Below are 11,225 nucleotides of genomic sequence, written 5' to 3'. Positions count from 1 at the left end.
CGTCCAATGACAGGCCTCGTTCTATCTTGTACCTGTCTTCACCTGCGTGAGGACATCGTCCTACACCTGGATGGTGCTGTTTTTTGTTGGTTTTTTTTTTATGTTTATTAACTTGAGTATTTCTTATTTACATTTCGATTGTTATTCCCCTTCCCAGTTTCCAGGCCAACATCCCCCAGCTCCTCCCCCTTCCCTTCTCTATGGGCTTCCCCTCCCCGTCCTCCCCCCATTACCGCCCTCCCCCCAACAATCACCTTCACTAGGAGTTCAATCTTGGCAGGACCAAGGGCTTCCCCTTCCACTGGTGCTCTTACTAGGCTATTCATTGCTACCTATGAGGTTGGAGCCCAGGGTCAGTCTTTGGGTAGTGGCTTAGTCCCTGGAAGCTCTGGTTGGTTGGCATTGTTGTTCAAATGGGGTTTCCAACCCCTTCAAGCTCTTCCAGTCCTTTCTCTGGTTCCTTCAACGGGAGTCCCACTCTCAGTTCAGTGGTTTGCTGCTGGCATTCGGGTGCTGTTTTTTAAGGCTCGATACTTTCCCTCCTCAAATGTTAATTCTCTAACCCCCGTCCGTCCTTCCCCCAAAGCTTCTGCAAACAGCCGCAAAGACAAGTCCTTACGCGTGATGAGCCAGAAGTTTGTGATGCTGTTCTTGGTGTCGACGCCTCAGATAGTAAGCCTGGAGATCGCTGCCAAGATCTTAATTGGGGAGGACCACGTGGAAGATCTGGATAAAAGCAAGTTTAAAAGTGAGTGTCACAACTGCCCCGGGTGGCTTTGGAACCATTGCTGAACAACAGAGCTTCACTGACCATTCGATCGGGCCCTGACTGAGCAGATTTCTGGGTGCATTGTCTAAGTCCGATCTCTGCCCACCTAACTCACCCCCACCCACCTCACCCCTAGTGGCACTACTGCTAACCGGTGGAGTTCAGCCAGACGTATAACCTTCCTACGGTTCGACACTTTGGTGCCCTCTGATGCTGCAACTGTCCCCATTTTACATGGTTAGAAGCTCCCAGGACTTAATTGAGCAATCAGTTGTAAAGTAGACCCTGCTCCTGGATCTCATCTCTCCACTAATGCTGATACGTGAGGGTATACGTGATTCCCACTCAGCTGTCCCCGGTGGCCTTGCAGCACAGATGGCTTGCCGCTTTGAAAGAGTTTTAGCCAGATGGCCGCTGTGAATCTAGCTGGTTCCTAACCAGTTCTGTTCCCGCCGTTATGTCAGGCATTGTAGGCACCTCCACAGAAAAGGTGTGGAAAAGAGCCAAGCAGACGGGAGTGACCTCCCACACACTTGTGTTCACGGGACGACAATGCGGACGTAGCTACTAGGGGGATCAATGAGGCAGAGCGGTCTGAGAGCTTGTAGATGGTCTGGGCCCTTGCCCGGAGATGCCGTATCCTAGAAGGCTCTCCTAGCCTGTAGAATTAAGGCAGGATGCCCCTGGGCTGTCAGGACACCCCTGGGCTGATAGTTCATCCACAAGACAGAACTAAGCAGAGAGTAAGGCACTGATAACTGGCCGCACTTGGAAAAAAAGTGTAATTTGAGGAGATGCATCCTGATACTGCCAATGGGTCCCCTGCTTCTCTGAGTCACCAGGTGCTTTTCAGCTCGAAACCACTACTGGTCAGTCACAGCCTTGGAAGCTATTCCAAGAACTACAGATGTGTCATTTGCCAAATCCTTGGGGAATAAATACGGAACCCTCTGGCAGGCATGTGAGACAGGAGACTCGATTTGTAACCCTGTACTCTGAACACTGGCATAAAGGCAGACTTGTTAAAGGCAAAGGCCAAAGGTTTTGAAGGTCAGTGAGGTGCACAGTCTTTGCATGTTTTGCAGGGTTAGTTTATATGTTTGTTGTATATGATTTTGCAAGCTTTTGATACTGCGTAAATCCCGTTATAAACCACTGTGTTTAGAAAAGCCATCGGTTTCTGACTCTTCCCATTCTGACTCACGAGAAGACACCTAGGAATATGACATTTCATAAACAGGATCATCTCGTCAAGTCACTTCCAACCGAAACCTGGACCACCGCCCTTTCAAAACTCAAGACAAGCAGTCACTCCTGAATTATTTAAGACTCCTTTTTTGTTTCAATTCAGTCAGTGTTGTTAGAAGTCATAGTTATTGTATATCTTATATTATAGTCATTGTTAGACTAACTTGAAGAGAGTCAGGAGTTTCTGGCCGATGCTGGTAGGGTAGTTCTTGAATACACCTGACTTTCTTAGGAGACAAAATCCTGTGATCTTTCGTTATTCTATTTAATGCTATCCATGCTTTTTGTCTCCCCCCGCCCCCCAGCAAAAATTAGGAGGCTGTACGATATTGCTAATGTTCTGAGTAGCTTGGATCTTATCAAGAAAGTTCATGTTACAGAAGAACGAGGACGGAAGCCAGCTTTCAAATGGACAGGCCCGGAAATCAGCCCAAATAACAGTGGTGTGTATGCTTTCTTCTTGTCGTTGCTTATCTTTTTAATCTAGAGGGATTCTCTCCCCTCCTCGCTGCGTAGCCCCACACGTGGGAAGACCATATGTAGATAATTGGAAAAGCAGTCCAAGACGAACACTGCTATAGAAAGGTGGCTACTGTGACTTTGAACACACGTCCGGGGAGAGGTCCTTTGGTGCAGGAATTTGAGATGAAGGTTTAGGAGCCATAGTGATGGCTGCATAACCCAGGCCCAGGGTATTTTCATAAAAGTGTATCCTTGGCCATTGTCTTCTGTGGCTGTGCTCGCAGATCCATCATGGAATGCATTAAGAGGGGCCTCCCATGTGGTGCAGACATGAGGGTCACCAGCTTCACCAGCTCCAACATTCCCCTGAAGAGAAAAATAAACAATACTTTATACATCACAAGACAGGAAAATCAATAGTGAGAGCACACCGGCATTCCTCTGGTTTCGAGATACAGTCCACTCTCGGTATCCACCTGTTTAATATCGAAGGGTTCGACCATGGAACGAAAAAAAATTTTTTTGGTACCAAACATGTGCAAATGTTTTCTGGTCACTGTTCCCTAAAGACTATGTAGTGACAACTATTTGTAAACATGGGCGTTATATTAGGTATCTCAAGTAACCAAGAGAAGATTCGGCATAGACTGGAGGCTGTGTCTAGCTTCTGCGTCATTGTATGTGAGAGGCATGTGCCTCTGCAGCTCTCGGCACGTAAGAGGCGTTCTGGAACACGCCCTCCTCAGATGTGGAGGACCAGCCGTGCGGTGCAGTGCCAGAGATGGAGCACGAAGAACTATCTCTAACTGAGAGGCTCCCTGTGCAGAGCGTTGAGAGCAGGTGCACACAGTAGGCACCCCATGCTGTTACCCTTTGCTGCAGTTTGATTCCCTCTGTAGCAGGGAAGCAGGGTCAACTGTGCTCTCACACACTCACTGGCCTCTTCTTCCATTTCAGGCTCCAGCCCAGTCATGCCTCTCACCGCCTCCTTAGAGGCTGAGCAGTCTGCAAAAGAGAACTGTGCCAAAAACCTCTTTTCTACACGGGGGAAACCCAGCTTTACTCGACACCCATCTCTTATCAAATTGGTAAAGAGCATAGAAAATGATCGGAGGAAGATCAGTTCCGCTCCCAGCAGCCCTGTCAAGAGCAGCAAAGGTACGTTTTCCTGGAAAGTCAAGGCTCCACTAAGGGTCACTTCCCATCTGCTCCCTGTTAGCCTACTCGATCCCTCATGCCTATGAATTAAGGCTAGAAAGCGCTCTGTGAGGTTTATCGTTCGATTGCTGTGCGTCTAGGTGGCGGACCTGTGTGTTCTGTTCCTTGGACGCCCAAGTTTTCTTCCACCTGACTACTCAGTCTTAACCTTTGACTATCCTCTCCCTTCTCTGCTTTACCAGCTGAGAGTTCTCAAAATTCTCCACCCGTCCCAAACAAAATGGCCCAGCTCGCTGCTATCTGCAAGATGCAGTTGGAGGAGCAGTCAAGGTAGGCCAGCAGCTCGGATAGAAACGAGATGCATTGTCCTCTCAGTGTGGTCTTAGAACGGGTTTGCTTTATGCAAGGGTGGCATTACCCGGGGATACTGGAGAGATGGTGTTTACAGTGTCCGTCCTCAGCCAAAACAGACCAAAAAGCTGCTGCTATTGTCCTGGAAAGTGCGGCTTTAACCTGGGCCAAAAAGTGGTAGGACTCGGGGATTGGGAAATGGTTTGGCGGGTCAGGTGCTGGGTGCTCAAACATGAGCCCATGTGAACGGCCTGGCACGGCAGCCCCCACCTTTAATCCCACAGTGAAGGTGTGACTGCTGGAGGCTCCATCGGGCTCATTATCCAGCCCCCTCAGCTAAAATGATAGCAACAGCCATCTCTAATCCCACTGTGGAGTTATGGCCACTGCAGGATCCTTGGAGCTCATTGGCTGGCCATTCCAGCTAAATTGATGAACTCCGGGCTCACTGAAAAGGTGAAAATCACTAAGGAAGACGTCTCATGTCAACCTCTAGCCTCCACATGCCTGTGCGTGCGCACGCACACACACACACACACACACACACACACACACACACACACACACACACACACACACACACACGAGTGCTTAGGAGCAGTGTGGCTGTATGACGTCCCATAAATCTTCTCTTTCAGTGAACCCAGGAAGAGAGTAAAAGTCAACCTAACAAGATCTGGGCACTACAAACCACTGGCTCCCCTGGACCCTGCAGTGAACACTGAGCTGGAACTGCTTGCTCCGTCCCTTATCCAGCCCCTGGGCATGGTCCCCCTGATCCCTAGCCCATTGTCATCTGCAGTGCCTGTGATCCTACCTCAGGCCCCTTCGGGCCCATCCTATGCCATCTACTTGCAACCTGCCCAAGCCCAAATGTTGACACCACCCCATGGCCTGAGCCCAACAGTCTGCCCCACCCAGTCCTCTAATGCTACCGGATCCAAAGACCCTACAGACGCCCCCACTGAGAAGACGGCCACGGATGCCACAAAGTCCAGTGCCTCCTGCAGACCCGGAAGCTTGCAGCCAGCACCAGAAAGGCAAGGTGCTAAGAATCGAAGCAAGGAGACGACCGGAGATCGAGGCACGAAGAGGACGGGCGCCTTGGAGGACGGTGGTCCCGGTCCCATAAAGAAACCTAAAGAGGACCTGAAGGCGCTTGAGAATGTCCCCACCCCCACGGTGAGTATAGCTAGCCTCAGGTGGGATGGCGCTTTTAAGTTTCAGCAAAGAGCTGTCTCTGACAAGACAAAGAATTGTCCCTTAACATCCTCTATCCAAATGAAGTCCCAGACAGCTAATCCTCACAAGGATGACAGCAGGAACATTTTTAAACCTTGAGAAGGAAAAGCTGACTTGCTCTCTTTTTAAAGCGTCACAGGTGGCTGTCCCTAAGTCCATTTCTCCGTTCCCATACTGGAACACGAACACTTGTCATGAGAGTCATAAATAGTTTATAAGCAGTTGTCACCACAACTGCGGGAATACACAGGCCTCCCTCCCGTAAAGTGCCTTCTGAGTCATCCCTCAACCGTTTGCTTGGTGTCATGTACCCGGCATCTGTTGGCTAGAAGGGAATATGCCCACCCCATCTTTTCCTCATGTTTACCATTTTTTTTTTTTTTGTGTAAATTGAAAAATCAAGCTGATCTTGTCGAACCAAAGGTATGGTGGATGCCTTGGCTTCTAAAGATGTTGGCCCTCCAGGAGATTTTCTTAGGTAAGATTAGATCAGGAAAGGATTAATATTTTTTGTACAACTGCCCACACGTTGTGTGTCATGGGCTTGAGAGTCTTACTCAGAAGTCATAGGAGTCACAGGACAATGGCGGCCCATGAAACGAAGTGTCATTAACAGATGCAACTAAGCACAGAAGCAGAACTCAATCCCTTCTGCCCCCGCTGTGAATTTGACTTCTCCACATCTTGTTTTTCTCTATCCGTCAATGAGTTTATTCCTCCAACACCTCCCCACCCCTCCCTGCCATCTACTAGGTTAGAAGAAATTGCCCCACATCAAGTCTAACCCATCACCCACCTTCGATAGCTGCTTCTGTGTACTCTACAGTTTTTGTGGGGTTAGGTGAATTTATTACGCGAAGAGATATATAAAGGGCTCTGTGATCCCTTCGGGACACCATAGTGGCAGGATGGCGTTATCTGCCACTGCTTGTTGAGGCAGCCTGAGTCTGGAATCTTCCTCCAGGATAGCCTCATAGGAAACAGTCAAACCATCCATGCCTCTTGGAGTTATTTCGCACTTAATGTACATGCTAGGAGGTGTACATTGGCCCTGGCTTGACTCAGTATTCCCGAAAGGCCATAATCTCTCTAGGCCAGTAGGTGTGATTTTTGCAGTGGTTTTCAGTTGTTCCCTGGGTAACCCAGACTAGAGGTTTTGGATTTCTCACGTCCCATAGTCCCCATCTCTGTTGAATTCATTTTGACTCCTCAGTGTGGACTGGACAGAAAAAGAAAATGATTCAGGTGCTAAGTCCATTCAATAAACATATTCTGAGGCCCCAGACCTGTAGGGATGGAGGCGGCGGAGGCGGTATGCAGACAAATGCAGCCATGTCTGATGGTAGGTCATAAAGATGGAGCAAACAAAACAGGACGAGTGACGAGGAGATAGGGCTGCAGAAGGCTGTAAGAGGTGACATTCATGGGGAAAACCAAAATCCACTCGTTCTGTCAGTTTTAAAAAACGGTATTATTATAGGCTAAAAGGATTAGAAATGTAATTTGTAGAAACTGAGTAATAAGTCAAGCCAGTAACCACAGTAACTTGTCCCTCAGAGAGGATAACTCTCCATGGCATTAGCAGGCAGCCCGGTGTAGCATATCCAGACCCAGCCATTAAGAGTTCTCCATCCCTGCATCTTTCATCTTGCAAGGCAGTACCAGGCACCTGAGAGACAGTTTAAATCTTTCAGCACTGTGGATGCTGAGTTCGCTGGTTCCCAAGGAAAAGACCGATTAAGAGCTAGGGATCAAAGTGTGGGCTGTTGTTTTGACAACAGAGAGAAGAAGCATCTGAAAGAGGATGAAAGGAAGCCTCCGTGTCTCAGCTGAGCTTTTAAAGCCCCCCACCCCCCTCCCATTCCAGTACAGGGTGTGTGGGGGGAGGGGCAGACTTTGGGGGCCCTTTGTGTTTAGAAATGTGCAGCAATCTAACGGGGTGGGAGCCACATCCACAGCCACCACGGAGGCTCGTGCCTCTTGGCATCCGGGTCTCTATTATGTACCAATTGGTGCTTCTTTTCTGCCTGTCAGCTTTGGCCTCTGACTCGGTTTGCTTTCCACTCGAGGAGCCTGCCAGCCCGGAACAAAATGTACAAGGAAATAGCCTGCTCGTGCAGTTCTTTAGTTCTAAACCAGGAGTCCGAAAACCTGGAAGGCCAGCTAGCACATGTGTTTGGTTCCCTAGGACATAGGTTTTCCGTTGCACCCACTCAACTCTGTCCCTGCTGGGGTACAAACAGCCCCTATACAAAGGGTAAGGCTGCATTCCAATGAAGCCTGTGGAAATAGAAAAAGAGAGGTCGGACATGGTCTTGGGTTGTATTCAGCCACTCCTTTTACTGAATGGACTACCTGATTATACGTGTGTGAGATAAATGCTTTCTCCTTATTTTGTAGACCCTGTTCCCATCAGGATACCTAATCCCTCTTACCCAGTGCCCATCCCTGGGGCCAGACCCTATGTTGTCTAACACAGAAAACTCAGGTACACTTTCCCCAAACCACAGGATCTACGGCTCCCCAATTGCAGGTGAGTAGATGGCAAATCACCATTAAGACATGAGCTGGCCTGCGTGCAGTTCACTTACATGACGTCAGCTTCCTGAACAAATGCTTGCTTTTAAGACATCACCCCGCCCCCCTTTCTTTTCTAGGTGTGATCCCAGTGGCGTCGTCTGAACTCACTGCTGTGAATTTTCCCCCATTCCATGTGACACCGCTGAAACTTATGGTCTCCCCGACGTCTATGGCAGCCGTACCTGTTGGGAACAGCCCGGCTCTCAGCTCCAGCCACCCTGCTCCCACCCAGAACCCAAGCTCAGCCATTGTAAACTTTACACTGCAGCACTTGGGACTCATCTCCCCCGGCGTGCAGATGTCTGCCAGCCCCGGGCCTGGAGCTGGCACAGTCCCTCTGTCCCCACGTGTAGAAGCAGCTAGCGTCATACCAGATAACTTGAGCTCTCGGCAAGGGAGGGCCACCATCCATGACTCTCCAGTCCTGGGCCAAAGCCAACTAAATGGACAACCAGTTGCTGGGACAGGGGCACAGCAGGTAAGAGTATTTGGTATTTGGGTGTTAGGCCTAAAACTTGAAGATGACCTTGACCTTTTGATCCTACTGCTTCTGCCCCCCAAGTTGCCATTAAATGGATTGCCATTTAATTCGATTATCTGTATCATAGGAGGGCACATGTTTGCCTTCCTTCATTGGAGAGGGAATTATGACAGGGTGAATGACGGAGGGCAAACCTTCCTTGCAGAGCCAAGAAGAATGCCCAAGGCATCCATATTACTAGGTTGTCATTAGCTTTTGTCTCTTAGCAACAGTAATTGAGAATGCAAAGACATGCGTTGAAGCTCACCTTGCCCATACAGGATATATTAGTCTCCAGGCATTCCAGATACCATCCAGCCCAGTCTTGAGTCTTCTGCGGAGCACAGGTCGCCATGGGTCTGATACCTTTTATCCTCCTTCTCTCCAATCAGCCTGTTCCTGTGACGCCCAAAGGCTCCCAGTTGGTGGCTGAAAGTTTCTTCCGTACTCCAGGTGGACCAACCAAGCCCACCAGCTCATCTTTCATGGATTTCGATGGTGCTAACAAAACCTCCTTTGGAACCCTCTTTGTCCCACAGCGCAAACTGGAAGTCTCAACTGAGGATGTCCATTGATTGACAGATGGTGGTTTAATTTAATTCTCTAAAGAGCTATTTAATGAGACGATATACACATACGAATTGAGAGAGAACACCACCTTTAAAAATACTGTAAATACTTGGGGTTTTACTCAATATCACAGCAGATATTTGTCATGCTTACACACATGCACACATACACACACACACACACACACACACACACACACACACACATGCATACATACATACTCACACATTTGTACAAGGCCAAATTCAGCCTTCAGTACTATAAAATAAGATGTTGAACTAAGGTACATTAACTTCTGGGGGTGGGCGGGTTCATTTTTTTCACCTGTGCCTCTATTATTATGCAAAGTAACTTTACTAAAGTTTACTTCCCTCTCAGCAAATGTTTGAGTTACCGAACACAGCACCTGCTCAAACTCTTTGCACAAAGGAAATGCTGTGTGATGTATAATGTATTTTTACACAGGGAGGCGATAGCTATTTTTTTTTGTAATTTCTTTAATCCTTTGCTGTTTCAGTCTGTCTTTTTGTAGAGTTTACAGTCCTCAATCAAGTCTATGGAAAAAATTATTTATAAAATGTATTTTTAATCATAAGTTGTTGAAATTAAAACTCTTCTAAAATGTAGTTAACACTTTCGTTTGGCCACATAGGGCACTCACTGTCGAGAGAAACTGATAACTTATCTAACCTCAGAGGCCGGTTCTTGGGAATGACTTCCTTGGACACCCGGTCACAGGAAGGTTTCTTCTGTACTCCAACCCCTTCCCCTGCCACAATCCAGAGCATTGCTAGGATAGTGAATGACGGTGTAGAGAGGCTAAGAGAACTGGTGAAAGACAGGAGGAGCTAAGGTAGTCCCCGTCTCTGCCCAGCACCCATCCCAGACCTGCTATGCAGAGGAGAGGGGCAGCCACTGTCCCATATCTTCTCTATGGTCCAGCTCCAGAGAAGGAATTGCAGTAAGGATTCTCTCCTCTTGGCAGAGAACCAACACATACTACACCCCAGTGAGCTCTAGAGAAAGAGTAAGCTATGGCGTGCTCAAGGTGCATCTTGACCCCTTAAAGGACAGGCCACATGCTGAGAAGACAAGAGCCGCCTCTTGTGACCCCAGTCTTTCAGGAACATCATATCTGTTTCCTATGTGCTAATGTTGGGAACTACAGACATTTGAATTGCGTGTTACCGAGCCCAGATCACAAGGCCACTGAGGTAGAATTTAAGGCAACAAGTCTACAGTCTTTGCCAGGACTCAACCTTCCCATCCAACTCAGTGAAACTGAACAGCTATGGGAGGCTCTGCACTGTTCTGGACATTCACAGGGTCACCTATCTTTAAAGATGCATTCTGTATGGCCAAGCCCAGGTAAGATGACAGATTTTCCTGTTGGTCTAGAGAGGTAGCCCATTGTAGACAGGTTGGAAGCCAATGTTCTGCTCTGATTTTGTTATCCTCCATGTGAAGAAACTCCCTGGAAAAGCCAGATGCCCCTCTTTCCTAAGAGTTATGTTAGCTATCAAGACAGCTCGGGGCAGAATCTCTCAGCTGTATCCCAGAATTCCGAGACTTCCCCCTTGATCACTGCCTCCTGGGCTCTGCACCCTTCTCCTTGAGTGTGGGTAGGCCCTGTGCCTTGCTCCCGATCAAGAAACCATTAAATGAATGGGGTGTGTATAGTCTGGTGTGTGGTTACCTGCTCCTATCAGACTAGTTCACATCTTAACTTGAATCTTTCCCACTTGCTGGCTTTGAGGACTTTTAACTCCAAGAGTCCAACATTCCAAGGAAGTAGTGGGCAGCCTCTAGGACCTAAAGGTAGCCGACAGCTAACACAACCAGAAGGAAACAACTCTAGTCCTGCCAGTAGCCACAAAACTGAATTCTGTCCTCAACCTGACTGTGAAGAGCAAGGAATGAAGTGTTCCCCCAAGACTCACGTGTTGAGAGGTTTGGTCTCCAGTGCGTCAGTGTTAGGAGGTAGGGAACTCGAGCACGTGAGCTCGAGCATGAATGATGCTCCAACCGTTGACAAATTCATAATCTGATGAAGTTTGAGGAAGTGGTAGAAACCTTAGGAGATGGGGCCTGTTTAAAGAGTGTAGTTCTTTGGGGGAAATGCAGTCCTTGAAAGATAGAGCTGGCCCTGGCCCCTTCAGCAATCCTTGCCTCATGGCTGTCAGGCAGAGAGCAGTTTTGCACCAGACAAACCCCAAAACAATGGTTAAATGGCCATGTTCAGGGACCGCTGAGGCTGTTAGTATCTTCCTTTAGATTCTTTCTTTCTGAGGTATTTTATTTTGTCACCACAATAGAAAGCTGACA

The 11,225-nt window shown here is 48.3% G+C and overlaps 1 protein-coding gene across 2 annotated transcripts in view; it reads left to right on the top strand.

Annotated features, from left to right (window-relative positions):
* The window catches only part of E2f8 (E2F transcription factor 8), an 18,656-nt gene extending 8,077 nt beyond the window's left edge, over nt 1–10,579 (top strand). Inside the window, 8 exon segments of one of the 2 annotated variants that reach the window (NM_001100580.2) lie at nt 587–748; nt 2,323–2,460; nt 3,437–3,637; nt 3,880–3,967; nt 4,627–5,170; nt 7,631–7,763; nt 7,888–8,288; nt 8,723–10,579. In NM_001100580.2, coding sequence (NP_001094050.2) covers nt 587–748; nt 2,323–2,460; nt 3,437–3,637; nt 3,880–3,967; nt 4,627–5,170; nt 7,631–7,763; nt 7,888–8,288; nt 8,723–8,905 — 1,850 coding nt within the window. In that variant the 3' untranslated portion in view covers nt 8,906–10,579. 2 annotated transcript variants of the gene reach the window in all.
* Nucleotides 10,580–11,225: the final 646 nt, after the last annotated feature.

Source organism: Rattus norvegicus, chromosome 1 (assembly GCF_021556685.1).
Source record: "Rattus norvegicus strain SHRSP/BbbUtx chromosome 1, alternate assembly SHRSP_T2T, whole genome shotgun sequence".
NCBI classification, from domain to species: domain Eukaryota; kingdom Metazoa; phylum Chordata; class Mammalia; order Rodentia; family Muridae; genus Rattus; species Rattus norvegicus.
This window is presented reverse-complemented; position numbering and strand designations above follow the sequence as displayed.